This window comes from Aphis gossypii, chromosome 3 (genome assembly GCF_020184175.1).
Source record: "Aphis gossypii isolate Hap1 chromosome 3, ASM2018417v2, whole genome shotgun sequence".
Lineage (NCBI taxonomy): Eukaryota > Metazoa > Arthropoda > Insecta > Hemiptera > Aphididae > Aphis > Aphis gossypii.
This window is the reverse complement of record NC_065532.1, coordinates 42,531,404-42,549,195: the sequence shown is the minus strand read 5'-3', so window position 1 is coordinate 42,549,195 and position 17,792 is coordinate 42,531,404. Positions and strand designations below refer to the sequence as shown.

General features: G+C 27.4%; 1 protein-coding gene across 48 annotated transcripts; it reads right to left on the bottom strand.

Moving 5' to 3' along the window:
- Positions 1–231: 231 nt before the first annotated feature.
- Positions 232–5,739, bottom strand: LOC114128878 (uncharacterized). 48 transcript variants are annotated; one of them, XM_050203295.1, is made up of 7 exons: positions 5,547–5,739; positions 2,247–2,314; positions 1,633–1,811; positions 1,014–1,544; positions 918–965; positions 846–869; positions 232–797 (listed from the first exon to the last, which is right to left on the bottom strand). In XM_050203295.1, exons 1-7 carry the CDS (start codon positions 5,565–5,567, stop codon positions 421–423), a joined length of 1,248 nt encoding a protein of 415 aa, XP_050059252.1. In that variant the 5' UTR covers positions 5,568–5,739; the 3' UTR covers positions 232–420. The 48 variants fall into 48 exon arrangements, with proteins under 48 accessions (XP_050059252.1, XP_050059258.1, XP_050059234.1 ...); XM_050203301.1 differs by having other exon boundaries at positions 1,038–1,544; XM_050203277.1 differs by having other exon boundaries at positions 918–1,544.
- Between the last annotated feature and the right edge of the window lie 12,053 nt (positions 5,740–17,792).

Sequence of the window (17,792 nt, the reverse complement as noted above, 5' to 3'; positions counted from 1 at the left end):
AAAAATGTAAATGAATTTACCAGTTAATTATACCTAATGCATCTGTTTAATAAAGTTTTATTAAAATTTAATTAATACAAACAACGGATTATTATTACTTAATATTATTTTTTTTCAGCATAAACCTTTGCGTTTGAGTCAATGATTGACAAAATTATTTAATTGTTAGAGATTGTAATTAGTTTGTATACTAATAATATTAGAAAAAATAACAAATAAAAATACAATGAATTCTAATAAAATGTGTTTATTTTTAAATTTATTATTAAAAACAGATAAGTCAGTCTTAGTAAACGGAAACATTTAACATTGTTTCCATATTAGATACAAATCAATAGCAATAAAGTATGTAACAATATAACAAAATTAAAATTAAATTCATGTTAAAAAATAAAGTATTCATTTTGAAATTTCAGTGGCTTATTTTTTAGTATAAGGAAAACTTTCCCCTGGTGGTCCATAGCTATCCTGTCCTGGGGCTGAGTAGGTGTCTCCACCATGGCCTCCAGAGCTGGAACCATGGTCACTACCCGAGTAGCCTCCAAAACCTCCCGAACTTCCTCCATATCCTCCAGAACTTCCTCCGTGTCCTCCAAATGAACTACCACCATATCCTCCTGATGAACTTCCTCCGAATCCTCCGAATGAACTTCCACCATATCCTCCAGATGAACTTCCTCCAAGTCCTCCGAATGAACTTCCACCATATCCTCCAGATGAACTTCCTCCATGACCTCCAAATGAACTACCTCCGTATCCACCGGATGAACTTCCACCGTATCCACCTAATGAACTACCTCCATATCCACCAGATGAACTACCTCCGTGTCCACCGAATGAACTACCTCCGTATCCACCAGATGAACTACCTCCGTATCCACCGGATGAACTTCCTCCGTGTCCACCGAATGAACTACCTCCGTATCCACCGGATGAACTACCTCCGTATCCACCGGATGAACTTCCTCCGTGTCCACCGAATGAACTACCTCCGTATCCACCAGATGAACTACCTCCGTATCCACCGGATGAACTACCTCCGTATCCACCGGATGAACTTCCTCCGTGTCCACCAGATGATCCTTTGTGATTGCTAGCAGAATAGCCACTGAATAAAATTCCACTTGAAGAACCGCCATAACCTCCAGATGAACTTCCATAGCTTCCTAGGGAACCACTGTAGCCTCCTGACGAACCTCCATGACCACCGGAAGATCCACCATATCCTCCTGATGAACCACCATATCCACCAGAAGATATACCGAATCCTCCTGATGAGCCACCATGACCGCTTGAAGATCCACTGTATCCTCCCGATGAACCACCAAATCCACCGGAAGATCCACTGTAGCCTCCTGATGAACCTCCATGACCACCAGAAGATCCACCATATCCTCCCGATGAACCACCATAACCACCAGAAGATCCGCTATATCCTCCTGATCCATGATCGCTGGAAATATATTCATCGGACGAACCATCGTCATAGCTACTACCACCATGTCCACTTGATCCAGAATCATAAATACCAGAAGATCCATGACCTGAAATAATATATCAATTTATTGCATAAATAAATATGTTGTACAAGGTAATTTATTAAGTTCACATTTATTTTTATTATGCTCTTACCACTATACGAGTCATCTCCGCCACTACCATAACTACTAGAAGATCCTCCATAACCACCAGATGAACTACCATGATCACTGTGGCCAGAATAATGGTCATCGTGGTGTTCGTAATGGTGAACTGGTTTTTTTACATAAACTTCTTTCACGATGGTTGGCACATGCACACGAATATGTACACTACAAATTTAGTTTGAATATTATGATTAATATACCTACAATTGGTCTTTGAAGTTGTTTAACAAAATGTGTTTAAAATATTTCATTTAAAATAATGAAATGAAAATGTTATAAATTATAGCAATGGAAATTTTAATATAAATTAAAATAAAAAAATATAGTTTTAGTTTGATTATCTTTATTTTTTAATTTTTAGGTAAATACTAAATATGGTTTAAAAAGTAATGAATCTTTAGTTCCGGGTTGCATAAAAATATTGATTTATTTAGTGGACGGCTAAAGTATAATGGACAAACCATGTTTAAGGATCTATTTTAGCATACTTTTAACTCATAAAAGTGTTTAGTTATTGTTTATGCTACCCGTCTTAAAATATCTTATTTAAAACCGTGTGTAATGTAATATTGAGGATGAATGGACAATTATTATACTCACTGTTCTTTGCCGCCAAATGTTGCACATGTGGTGTCGAATATGCTGGCGGTTGCAAGGAAACAAAAGACCTGAAAAATACGGTGTAAAGTTATATTCTTGTGTTATATATAATATTGTGTTTATGCAGATAATATTATGTGTCGGTGTTCCGAATACGAGAAAACGGTTATATAATTACACGACGATGTGTGTGTCGTAGGCGTGAGAACGTATTTTGTTTTACTTTATCGGCACAGGAAGAAGAACTAGTTTTAAGGAAGAGCGTATTTTTATCGCCCGTCGGTCACTCCAGCCGGGTCATCGCGTGCGGCCGGTGAAAGGTTTCCAGCATTCGGGCAGGTCGCTGCTGAGTGAAAGTGATAATTCTGATGATAATAATTGTGCGTGCCATTTTATTATTAATAATTTGGAATAGCCCGTAGGTCAATAGTTCTATACGAAAATAATATTAAAAAATATAATATTTAATATATGGAAGGCTTTCATCAAATTCGGGTAGATCAGACTCATGCGTGATGTATCATCACTTTCCCTGGCGAGGGTGGATGAATAATTATTGCATGTTTCCGGAAGTAACGTTATAGTATCGTGATGATCGAAAATAATAATATTATCATAATATAATATGTCTGGAATGTTAGTCATGATTTGCCATATGCGATTATTGCGATTGTATAAATATACATAATACTATTTTCTATTTTACTAAACACTGAACAATTCCATACTCGTTACGTAAGTACTTAGAGATGATTTTTTTATTTTAATGTTATTAATACCTACATAAATTATTCTAACCTGTAATTGATTAAAAGTTAAGTGAATTTTCTACTATGGTTTAAAATCGATAAATGTATCATTCAGAGGGTATAGATAAAAGCTGTATTTTGGGTATACAGTGGAAGTTAATTTAAATTAATATAATAGACTCATATCTACGATGATTACAAGAAAATTCTTGTTTAGATGCTTTTGAATTGGCTGTAAAAGCTTTATGTAGGTATCAGAAAAATTTCAATATGAAAAATTGCTTCACGGCAATGACAAAATTCTTTCGAAAAAATTTAATTTTCTATTAGTTTTACTGTCGAAAACCATAACACACTGTGTTTCGCTCTGAATCGTTTATAGAATGTGACAATGGTTAATAACTTTTGGATTGAAAACTAAAACACACTCCCAACACATCTAGATGAATGATTTATACCAAAAATCAATTCCCGCGAGACTAAATCCTTACCGTAAACATTGAAGCGTAACGAGTTAACGTCACCGAAATCACAATTCTAGAATTTTAACGAGGCGAGACAAAAATAAAACAAGAAAATTAAACAAGTTGGTAATTAAATCTTAGTTTAAATATTTAGACTCATTTTTAATTGCATTTTATTTTGTCTATTTAAATAATATATTGCATGTCGTATAAGTTACTTGTATAACGAGTAGATACTTAACTATCTTTGATTCATTACATGAGTATAATAGGTATAATAAGTGTAATAGGTATATATCATAAATAAGTTAAATTTAAATATTTTTAGCAATATTGATAGAAGTATATTTTTTTTAAATTAAATAAATACCAATTATTGAAGTTTTTAAAAACCATTATTATTTATTTTATAATAACACATAATATGCATACCTATAGTTAAGCAACAATGTATGTCTTAGACTAATATAATCATTGAATATACTATTTCGTGTAATACAAATAAGCCATACTTTTAGAAAAGAAATAGCTCGAAGAGTCGTATTTAAAGTATACTATGGAACTTGTAAATCAGTATTTACTGATCACATTTATATTATACCTACGAAGACAAATACTACATTTTGGATAAGTACCTATATACGAAGATTTTACCCCTAGCATGTATGTAGAACTCAGCAATAGGTACAAACATTTATAATATTTTTATACTAATTATTAATTAATTATTTTGCTAGTTTTATAGTAATCTCTTATTGTTTATTATAAACTGTACATTTCTTTTGTAAATCCCAATGGACTTTACTAGGTACCAAAAATTATTTTAAATTTAAAAAAATATATATTTATGACTTTATATAGTTTAAAGTTTTTTTTAGGAAAGACTATTGTCTTGTGGTTCGTTAATGTTTAACTTATTTTGAAATTGTTAAGAAACCTCAGTCAATTTTCGATTAGATAATAAGATTATTGTGAATATAATCTAAAGTAGGTCGAAATTGGATCATTAGTTTTGTCGTAACGTTTTCAAATAGTTTCGGAGAATATAGGTATATAGTATCTAATATATACTTAACTCCAATATAAATTTCATTCATATGTATATGCTATTAAGCTATAAAAATGTTCATACTATAAAGTATAAATAATTAACAATATTAAAAGAATGATAAAAAATTAGTGTTTTATTAGACTTAATTTACAAATCAAAAAGCACTTTAATCTTAACAAATTATTCATTTTATAAATAACTTTAATATAAAATAATAAACACCATTTTGATATTTTATTATTCTTAAAGCATACTTATTACCATTAATTTTAAAATATATTATATTTTAAATCGTTCATAAAATTGTAAATGTATACAATAAATAGTTTTATTATTTAAATATCGCAAATTATAAAAAAAATTGAATTTAAGATTTGTTTTTTCCAGTTTAAAAAAAAATAATAATATATAATTTCAAAATAATTTAGTAGGTATTTTAAATATTATGTTTAGTAATTGATTACAAACTCGATATGTTTTACAAAATTAAATTAAATTAAAATATTAATTGTTTAAATATTATTTAAAATGTATTCTATTAAAATGTTAGTAATACTCATAAAACAAATTAAATTTATTTTGATTCAAATAAATATAGTTTGTTTTTAATTAAGTAATAATAAGTATAAAACAATAAATAAGAAAATTTAAAATAATATTATTTTAGTAAATTATTGAATAATAAAATAACTAGTATCAATATCATAATATTATGTTGCATTTAATGATTGATTTAATAGTTAAAAGACTTAAATTATACTTTAAAAATGTGGTAAAATTAATATAAATAAGAAATTTAAAAAGAAATACCTATTAATTAGTTAAAAATAGCTTTAAATGTTGAAAAAATCATTAAACTTATTGTAATAGTAAACGACACTGTACGCATAAAGTATAAATATTTGATAATATATTTTTATGCACTTTGAATGTATTCCAAGTAAAAGAATGATATAGTCGATAATATTGTTAAAGTTTTAAAAGCATCACACGATGGTCTAGTAAAAACATGTTATATATTGTGTTGTTTACTTACTGCGATTGATAAAGTGCCCATGTTGAATACAATAATATTATGATCGGATGGCAGCAACGTCTCAATAGATATTATTAGCTTATACTTCGTATATGGCAATAAAATCTACACTGACCGCCGTAACGTATAATAGATATTTTAAAGGGTACTTGTGGTTATCAAAATCACCGACGAACATGTGAGTAAACCCAACTGGCGTCCGGCGTTTTTATATCTGAAAGTCGCCAACCGTAAAGTCGAATGTCTGGTGGGGCTCCCGGTGCCGGGTAATTGTCGTGTACCAGCGGCGGCGTCGTCAGAATACAAGACGCTTAGGTGTAGGTAAAGGTAGGAAAGTACTGCAGCTACGATAAAATAATGCTACTGGGTGGGTGGACAGAGGTTATGGACAAAATGTTTTCCAATAATAATTATACAGTACAGTAACAATATTATTAAAATTTTTTTATTAAATAGCTAAAATTTGTAGGTACGAATTCAAATTTAGAAAATAATGTTTCCCTTTTTTTCTTTATTGTGCGTACACGACATTTTTAATTTATTACACATGAATAGTAATTCATGCAATTAAAAGTAACAATAGAACACAATACGTTGTATGGTAAGGTATTTATCGTATAGAAATCGACTAATTAAATATTCTATGTTATTTTAAGATTAAATAAGATTAGGTAATTGATTTATTGATAGATAAACGATGAATGATTATAATATTTTTAGTAGCAATGTGACAATATGGGTGAACATAATGTAACTTGAGAACGCATGACTTGAGAAAATCTATGGTTTAAGAAACAAACTAATGTATTAAATTTATTTTACAAATAAATGTAAAAGTATAACAAAATTTATCCATAAGTAAAACTGAAAATCCATTAGAGTGCATATATAATTTGTATTGGATTATGCATGATGAAAATTGAAAAGAGAACGACGAATACCTTTCATTTTCATATATTTTAAAACTATAAAACTTACATATTACGTGGAATTACTGATAATTATTTATATTGATAAAAGTAAAAGTAAAATAAAAATCAGGAAATTCACTATGCTGTTTTGTAGGCGTCGATGACTTCTTTATTGATTAAATAAATTTATTGGCCATGTTAAGTTTGAATTCAATGTTAAATCATCGCAAAACATTTCTGTTAGTATTTTTTTCAAAAGGATTTTACTATATTTTTATTACTGTGAGTGGTCCATTTTTTTATTACGTATTATTTTGAACTAATTTTTGCCCAAAACAAACTGAGTATATTAACTGTAACTGCTAAGCACTAATTTAGTACTTCATATAACACTACTAGTTGTTGTCTATAGATCTATAGAGTATAGACATTAACAAAATGTTGTTAGTTGGTATGGGAATAATTTCAAAACGGATGAATCAATTAGACTCATTTTTAAGTAAATAATAATATAAAATATTCCAAGTAATGAAGCAATGAATAATTTATTTAGAATTATAAAAAAATGACATTTAAATAATATTTAATCAATATTAAACTTTAAAAACCTTTTTTTTATTGTTGAGATTTTAAGGTTTCTATAAAAATAAAGTATAAAAACTTTTTATTATGTTTTCAATATTATATAAGCTATTGAAATTTTAAATTTTTTAAATTTTTAAGTACCAAAAAATAATAAGCAAAATATTGATGTGATTTTTGTTAGTTTTTCAAAATTTTTACTATTATAAACACTTGTAAAAAAAATTGTGACAACATATTTTCTTTATTTCTAATTAGAGTACCTATGAACAGTTTATGAGAAAACTTATATTTAATTTTCAAGATTTTTTACTTAAAATCCAAAAGCTGTAGCATATTATATTAAATAATTAAATCGAAAAAAATCGAAAATTTCAAATTTTATCATTTTTTATTATTAACTGTAGGTTCATTTGATTACCAGAAATTATTCTCAAAATTGAAAAGTGATTAATTTTTATTGCTCCTCTAAAAGTAACATAATAAAAACATATCATAGAATATCATTGTAAAACAAATTCATTCATAATTTCCTCCAGAATCATAAGTGAAACACGCATTGGCAAATAATATACAAGAAATTTCAAGTGTATTTATTATTGTTATTATTGTCAAATAAATTGAAGAAAAAAGAATAAAGAAAAGCTGATACAATGATATCAACAAAATTATTAAAAAATGAAAATAATAGACCTCGGGGGTAAGACAAAAAGGTTTTTGTATTTAAATAGTATATTTTATGTTTCGATAGACTTTAACTGTTCAAATTGGATGTCATTCAAGGATTATGGGGAATCTACGTGCACTATAGAGGACACATGTAATTATTTTTCGCTTGTGGGAATATTCAATTTAAAATTGAAAGATTATTAGTTATTATCTTATAGTTATTTGAGGTCAATGTGATTTTGGTAAAACCATTTCATTAATTTATTTTTGTGTGAAATTACCTTCGAAGTAAGTAAATTATTTTTTTTTTTTTATCTATGTGGTTAATAAAAATTATATTCATTGTGTTAAGTCATATGATAATACATGGAGTATAAAAGACGTATGCATAGTAAAGTTCATATTAATATATATAAATTCAAATTTATTTTAAATAAAAGAGTTTATAAATTAGATAAATAAAATAAAAATGAAAATCGTTCAAATTTTTATTTTTATTTTTTATTTAAATGTTCTATGATTTCATAAGCATATTAAATTTTAATTAATAAGGTTATGACTACTTGTAATCTACATTAGAAAACAAAGTTATACGAAACTTATTTTGCTTAGCCAGTTTAAGTTTATTTCTTAAGTATATAAATTTGATGTAAGAATAAGTATGACAACTGAATTCAGGGTAGAAAAAACGTTTCGTTTGTTAAAAAACTTTTGAAATTTTTTTTTAATATTTTAAACTTGTTTTAAAAAATGTATAGTTTTTTTTTTTTAATTTACAACAATGTTTTGTATCAAGTGTAATATTTACGTAAATACATCATAAAATAACATCATTCTTATATTATCTACACGCTGGACTTATATACCGTGATTTACAAACAAAATGTGTACTTCATAGAAAAAATTATGATAAATTGTATATTTATAATTTTAAAGTTTTAATTTCATTTGTGTACAAAATATTTTAAACAAAACCAATTTTTAAAACATTTTAAAGTCATCAACCCTACAACTGGTATATCATATTACAATTTAATATAAATTATAACAATCATGTTAAATTATATAAATGATATTATCAAATTATATTGAATATGTATAATGTATATTGTATATATTAAGTATATTATGTGTTTTAAAATACATTATTATTTATTAATTGTTTTACACTATTAGTGTTTTAACACTTTATTGCTTTTATGCATAATATCGTCTAACACTTTATTTGATAACATACAATCGTCAACGACTTTGTATTATATTGTAAGATCTCTTAAATCTCTGTACTTTGTTTCATTGCTGATTACTGTTTTGTAATTTTTAATTACAAATCGCTATTAAATCGAATGAAATCTTACATGTTCACGCAGGTATTTTATTTGAAAATAATAGGAAGAGTTCGTAAATATTTCACACTAATTAAACAATGAACGTCAAAGTTGGAATACGAACAATGTGAAAACCTTCCCGGAAATAAAATATGCCGTAAGTGTTTTGTATTATACGCTTTTGTGTATTTTGCACACGAAAATACATAGAAAATATTATGTTTTAATCATTATATATAATTGGTCAACAATATCGAATACCTAATATTTACAGATATTTCATAGAAAACATGTCCTTTAAGGTTTCTATTAGATATATAAAAGGTATACCTATAGGAAATTGGTTCATTAGCTTTTATTATAAGAACATAGGTGTGTGTGTGTCAGTAATGTTAACGTTTTGCTTTTAAAAAACCAGTGTATGTCAATAATATAATAATAATACATTTATTTAATTTAAAAAAAATTAAATGAAATTGATAGAATCATTAACAAATAATAAAAACCAATTCATTTGCTTAAAATAAAAAATATATACATATAATTTCAGATAGACAATATCAAAATAATAAATTATTTTATTGCTTTATTTTTTTTTTTTAATGTAAGTAGAGGGTTTTTAAGGAAATTAAATTTATTCTAGACATTTTTCAAATTATTATTTTTAAACTTTTTAACAAATTAAAAAATATATATATTATTATTAATCAAAGAATCTATTATTCAAAATTAATCTTTTGTATCATATTTTTTAAATATTGATTACTATTATTATTATAACACAATACATAATAGAGACATTACCTTCACAAGTATAGTACCTATATCAATTATTTGTTATATGTATAATTTAAAATTGAAAACAACAATTTTATTTCATCACAATGATTTTCAATTTAATATTCTATAAATAAGTATTTTCAATTCAAATATTAACTATCTTATAATATACATTCGTCACATTCATGGCCATTTTATTAAGTTAATATTTAAAACTAAAATTTTTGGAATTAATTATAACATACCTATATTTAATTATAATTATTTCATAACAGAGTTAAAAATATAATAATTTGATTCGCATCTACGAAATCATCATAAAACTTGAAAATTTAAATTTTTAAATTAAAATATTAACTTTTGAACTCACGAAGTCACTCGTACTTTCCACATTATATTATGTTAAAACACTGCCGCGTAAAATATTTTAATATATTATAATCGATTTATTTATTTTTAATTAATATTATTAGCTATTAATAAATTAATTTAATTTCATATTCTCATCTTCGAACTTAGATCTAATGCAAATTAATTCTTAATAGTTATTAATAAAATGATAATACACAAAAAATATATGCTTAGGTACTATATTGTGTATAAATCAAATTATGATTTCATTTTTAAGTTTTAATTTTTATACTTTAATGCACCTACTTTTTTTTGGTTTAATATTATCAAGTAAATTAATTATTTATACTAAGTTAAGGTAAACCTATTGGCAGAATTTTGAAGATCAAACTATTTTTTCTGGAAATTGATAGAAAATCAATAAGAAAATAATTTCTCAATTATCAATTAATCTTAATTTACATTAATTCCGGTGTTCATAGGATGTTATCAAAATATATTGAATTAGCCGTACAATCATATTTTGAATATTGTATAATAATTTGTAAAATGTATATTTTTGTGCACTTTAAAATATTATGCAATATTATGAAATTTTTATGTTTGATTACAAAATCAAACCTCCTTAAAACTTGTGAACACATAGATTATCAAATATTATACATACCTATAAAGCTATAAAAGAAACGGTCTTTCAATTTAATTTTTCAAAATAAATTAAACTACATTTGTTTCCATGTATGTTGATAGTTGTGCTGATTGAATAACGATATACTGAGTACTGATATGTCTATTACAACGTAACATAATAAAAGGTTTACAACCACATAAAACACATAAAATTATTATATGTTATACCTACGTTGTAAAATTGGTGGCAATAAATATGTCGTAATATGCCAAATTCGTCAAATTATTTTTTATAAAATAATAAATGCACATGCATTTGGCTAAATACAAATTTGCTTCGAGTCTAAAGCATATTATATAGTTTATTTGGTATTTTGGTGTAATTTCATGTAGCTTTTCACGTACCACAATTTGAAAACTTTTATTTTGACCACAATTAGTGGTCAAATATATAACTGGATTTTAAATTGATTTCACGTATTAAACAAATAATAAATTTAAAAAATCATATTATCTCTACAGCTCCAGATGACTGTATAGTGTACACGTTATATCAATGTATAATGAGATATTATTGATTAACTACACACATGTAGTTCAAAATTTACAATCGATATTAATGTTTTAGAACACATAATTTATAAAGATACTTCACAAAAGATATTTTATTGTCGGTTTTCTTTTTAAATTGTTATGTTGTGTAATATTTTATAACCTTTGCATCTCATAGACCTGCAAAAGTAGAAGAAAAACAACAAAACGTCTGCGCTTGTTGAATACTAAAAACATCGTTCATTATCGTCTATTTTATTCATCACGATTACGATCTATATACGAGGGATAACAACAATAGTAGTCAAGTATCGTACTGGAATTTTTTTTCTCTACACACCCAGTCGATAGTTTTCGTTAACTGTGTAGACGAATTGTGTACACATACACACAATACGTTATATATAAATTATGTATTTGTGTGTATGCATTGTTATACATAACAATATTATGAATATAAGACCGCGGACATTATGCGCTCTTGTAAAATACATAATTATCGCATGATGGACCCGCTTATAACGATGCGCCTATACGTATACGACGTGCTAGGATATGGTTTTTTGACAGAGACCGAAAGAAATTATTGACGAAACCGAATAAACATAATATATCATAACAATATTATATTCATTAAAACGATGATGTATGTGGCATATAATATATACATGTCGAAAAGTGAATATTTATATATTATATAGTCGAAAGTGATTTGGCGACGTTGTGTGCAAATTTATCGAAAATTTTTACACCGAATACATATATATGTATATTGTATATGGTATAAATACTTAATGTTTAATAATTGTATGCACGTGGTGGACGTATTCTACTGGCGGAGTTGGAAAAGAAAACGAAACTATACAACAATTACAATAATAATAATAACAATAATACCAAGAACGGTGAATAAAAAAAAAACCGAAAGCGCAAGAGAAAAAACGTTGTCGACGGGGGAGAAAACCATGGCAAGTTTTCAATAATGTGTCGTCAAACCGTCCACATAATATTATACAATATATTTAGTGAGTACATTTAAAGTGATTCATCAAGTATGCAATAACTCCCTTATTTTTTTTCAGATCAATAATGAAAAATCTGATGTTTTTAAATATCTTAACAGTTAAGGTATAAGATTATAAGAGTTACTCTTAAGATCAGATTTTTAAATTTTGAGATTTTTTTTAACTGTTTATATTCATAAAAAATGTTTTATGAAAATATAAACTTTTTTTTTTTTTAATGAAAACCCCCGTTTTCTATGAAATATCGGGGTTAAAGTGATTAGGTAGAAAATTTTAACAACATTAAAATTATCCATCAACATTATAATTTCTAAAAAAAAATCCAAGTAAAATATAAACTAGATCCAATTTATATTTATATAAAACCGTCGTTAAGAATTATTATTCTTACTATATTCATTTCAATAACTGTAAAACTATACTTGTTCGAATTTTGAATTAAGTATAATATCAAAGTTTTTAGAAAAATTATCTGCCAAATGATTGACAGTAGAAAAGAGTGAGGTTCTTGTTTGAAAAACAGAAGTTTGTTTAGGACACTCCTCATCATTTGCAAGTAATTCGAAAATATCTCAATAATTTAAAAATTGTGTTAATTTGGTGTACTTAAAAATTCTTAAAATCTGAATTCAAGAAACATGTCGTCAAATATTAAACTGAGGGTGATCGCGATCGCTGAATCATCTTGTACATTTCTTAGGCATCGCATACGACAACGGTGTGTCAATCATCCACAAAACGACGCGTAGGAGCTTCTTATGCAGTCGCAAGCACGTTCCCGCGGCCGTAGTATATATATATAAGTCATCCAGACTGTTACGATAATAATAATATTATCGTAGTGTGTATGGCATTATACGGGCGCACACACATACGCATAGTAATGAAGATGATGGCAGCTGCTTGTCCTTTCACCTCGCCACCGCGTATATACCGTGGTAACAAATAACAATATATAATAGGCATAATCATTGCCCGACGGTACAACTATGCTTGTTACAATAATATATTATAACAGTTAGACGTAGGTACTATATTATAATAATAATATGTTTTGATATGACAACGGTTCGCGAGATGGAAGAAACGACAAAATCTTTTTTTCCGTCTAAAATATCCAAAATAATAATAATGATAACATTATGCAACTGTTGCTGCAGCGGGCGGGAAGCTAAACATACCATCACGAGTTTAATAATAATAATAATGTTATTATCGTCGTCGTCATCGCCGCCGTCGCGAATCGTAACCGTACCAATACGGATGTGAATCCGCAATACATCACATAGCGCGTATTCTATTACACTACGGCGGACCGGACGAAGACTCTGCGTGCAGTGATGACGTTGATAATAATACGGTAACGACGACGTAATGATGTAATGTGCGACGGTTATATAGTATTATTTAAATCGTAAAACTTAGGTTTTTTTTTTCGTTTTTGTAGCCCGAAGGGACGCCGCCGCCGGGCCGGAGAGGCTGCGAACCGACGCACGTGGTTGCGCGCATCACGATTCCGCGGGCTTACGTATAACGGTCCGTATAATAATAATACAACCGGTCGTATTATACTAATACGCCCGCGAGTCGTGTAATAATAATATAAAGAATATCGTAAAAAAAAAAAAAGAAACCGATTGCGATCGAATAGCTTTTTTTTTCTCTCCGATCACTCATCCTTACGTTTTCTCTCTAGTCAATTTAATAATGCCATATGATGTGGTAGGTAATAATGTGCGTATATGGTTGTAAAATATTATATTAAATTAATTTTTGTACATAACATTAGATATTTTATATAATATGGCACTATCGGCACACACGTAGGTATTCGATTTATCGGTAGATATACCAATAAAAGTGCATGACGTGTAGGTATATTATAATATTTACTACCGATCGCCACAAAAATATTTTAGAGTATCTTGCAAAGTATATACAATAAAATAAACACGAATAAAGATGCGATAATGGCGATTATCGAACTGCACTCTATTTACATACACCAAAACGTTTAAACAACACTCTGAACATAAAAAAGTTATGTCCGATTATTTTCATAGGATCCGATAATCATTCTATAGAACTTATAAACATTCGTTTTGAAAAAGAACAAAACAGTATTGCATTAAATAGTTTATGCATTTTGAAAAAAACTACTACTCATTTTGCCTTTTGAATTAAAAAAAAAAAAAAATACTTAAATCTAGATACTCAAGCAGGGTGACATTATTAATATTAAATTATATAAATATTTATTTTTCGGATAGAGAAAAACGCACTTCAATAATAACCATTTTGATTTAGTTTTCTCGTTTGTTATACCAACAGTCTTGATTTATTTATCGTAACATACCTTTATCGTTTTATATAATAATAGTTTTCAAGAATATTTAATATAATTTTTAAATTAAATTTATTTAAATTAATTTTATTTGTGTAGTATTGTATATTATCATTCATATTATGTTTTTATTTATTATTATCTAGTAGTAATCATAACTCCCCATCTTCAACACAAACTGCTTAAGATTACAGGAGGTAAGTTAATGAAATCTGTAACTAAGTACCTATAATATCTAATCTATATTATTTTTTTGATTTTTTTCTAATAATAATATATATATATATAATGTATAATATTGTGGTTTATTGACTTTAAAAACAATGTAGTATTTTATTTAAATTATTATTTTAAAATTGTAGCTGTGTAATATTATCATTTTAAATACAATCATCTTTATGTATTAAAAATTCACGTAATACTAATACTTGCTAATACTCGTAAATCGATTTTATGTAGTTAATGATTGGAATGAGAGCAATTTGAACATTTAATCTTTTACCTTTTTCTGTCTTAAATAGAATTCAACCTTACCTTTGACAACCTTCCTAAGTCCCAAATCTTATTAGATAACGGTATTATTTTCGTTAAATGGAACACATATTTATTATATATAATATATATTAGTATATAAATATAGGTTATGTCAACAGTAAGTTTTATCGCTTGTTTGATGAGGATCTTGTAGATTTCTGAGGTCATTAAATCGGTTTCAAACGATGTACTGTTACTTAATAGCGACTGAAAGATATAAAAATAAATATTGTGCACGGCAGAAAAACACGTACTATAGGAGTGTACATAGGCACAACAAGCTTTTGGCGGTAAAGCAGCTACGTTTATTGTATGCCATCCCACTTGTTTATCGTATAATTAATAATCGTATTTAATTGCCAAACGAAAACATGGATGGGTCGTTAGAAATGTTCAGTTTTTGTTGAAACTCCTTCACGAGCTACATCTCTGGCGCGGCGGCAGATGGTGGCACCGCGAGTAAACCAAAGTATTGGTATCTGGTGCTTATGTAATAAAGGTATTATACACAACGTGTATAAAGTATGTATTGTATAAAATGTTAGTATTGTCGGGGATATATTTTAATGTATCCCCAACGAATATTAATATTACACTTTTCATTCATGATTGAAATTCTTTAATATTTTTCTGCACATTTAATGTTCGTATTATATATTTCAATAATATTAAAATCTTTTCGATTAATAAATGAAAACCGTTTAGAAATTAAAAAAAAATTCAATTTTTTTTTTAAATATTATAAAAAACGAACATAATAAAATACAGTATTATATAATACAACATCTGTGATCCATCTGTTCTGACTATTATATGAATTCATATACAAAAATCAATTTTTTCCGACTTCTTTCTTGTACAATAATATATGTACCACAATATTATATTATTTGTATTTATAAGAGAAGAAGTCATGACTGCGACTGATTCATAATTAACATACAGCTAAAATTATAATACCTAGTTAAAGATTTGACGTTTTAATAATACCTTCATGGTTTTACGTAAGGATACGCCGAAAAAGGATTTGTGTGAAATTTTTATTTCAAAAAGAAATTCACACAAGTATCTGTGGGTGCTTACCATATTTTTTTTTATATTAGGTTGCTATCGCAAAATACAAAAAATAAAATAGTTATTGTGATTAGATAGAATATTGAATCTGTATTGTATAGGTATATTATTTAGTTGAAACCAACTTAATTACTGTTAAACATTTGTGTAGTTAACATTTAACGAAGTTTAAGTATTTACGGGTAACACTATGCAGAATAACTAGTATAATAATAAATCTTTGTATTTAATACACGTAATAACGGTACTGCGAAGAATTCGGAACTGTAAGGAACTATATTTTATTTGTTGAATAAGCAATTTTCTTAAACAATTAAACATCATAATAATGCATTGGTATGTTATATATTATATTGTTGACAAATTACGTATCATAAAATCTTAAGACTTGATTTTAGACCTATCAGACCGGCTCAAACAACTATACATCTACAGTTAAGTATAGTTGCGGCACTAAGCGTAGTACGCAACCGTGTACAACTAGCAGACGTATTGTGAACGGCAATCGATAGACGTGAACAGACGCAAATCCAGATCGAAGAGAAAGAAAAAAACAGTCGATTGTCATGCCACTGTCGTCGTCATGTATGTTTTTGACAGTTATATAGGAATGTTAAAATCTGTAAGCTCATATACGGTTTTAATTTACAGCATAATATTATTATAATAAGCATTTTGTGTTCATATTTTTTTAGATAATTTTGATTTTATTAATCGATTGATTTAATAATATATTATATATTTTAAACATCTATTAATATAATCTATTAATACCCAAATAAGTGATCATAGAGTATAAGCGGAACTCACTATATTATTATAAAAAACTACGCCTATAATAATTATCATTGATATCGTATATTAATATTTTTTTTTTTTTTGTATTATCTATACACAATTTTCTAGTATATACGTGCGCGGTGATGCATCCGGGGTGAAAGACAGGTGGATAGATCCTGTCATTATTTAGTTATGCAATCGAAGAGTTTATTTGAAAGTTGCCCGGATCGTTTTCCTCAATCCGTAAATGTGTGGTATGTTAACGCACAGATGATGATGACCATGTATACGCGCCCGATGATCAAATGGTAACTATAAATAATCGTTGTCGGTATAGGACGTGAACGTGTTGTAACGAGTGTTCGCAACGAACGCGTACACATCGCATCATTTTTATTATTAATAATAACATTATTCGGTATGTAGGCTGCAGATGCAGAGCGTCAATTATTAGATTGATACGCTCAGGAGCGTGAAATCTATTCGCTAATGGACGAGTTTAGATGAAAATATATAATCCATGTAGGTACATATACTATATTATGATCTAACGATTTTGCGTGACCCATACACGCGTCGACATTTATTATAGTATATCAGCATATTATTATTATACAAAGCGATTCATTTAAGTCGGTTTAGCACACGTTGTTTCCAACCATATTTTTACATACCTAATTTGATAA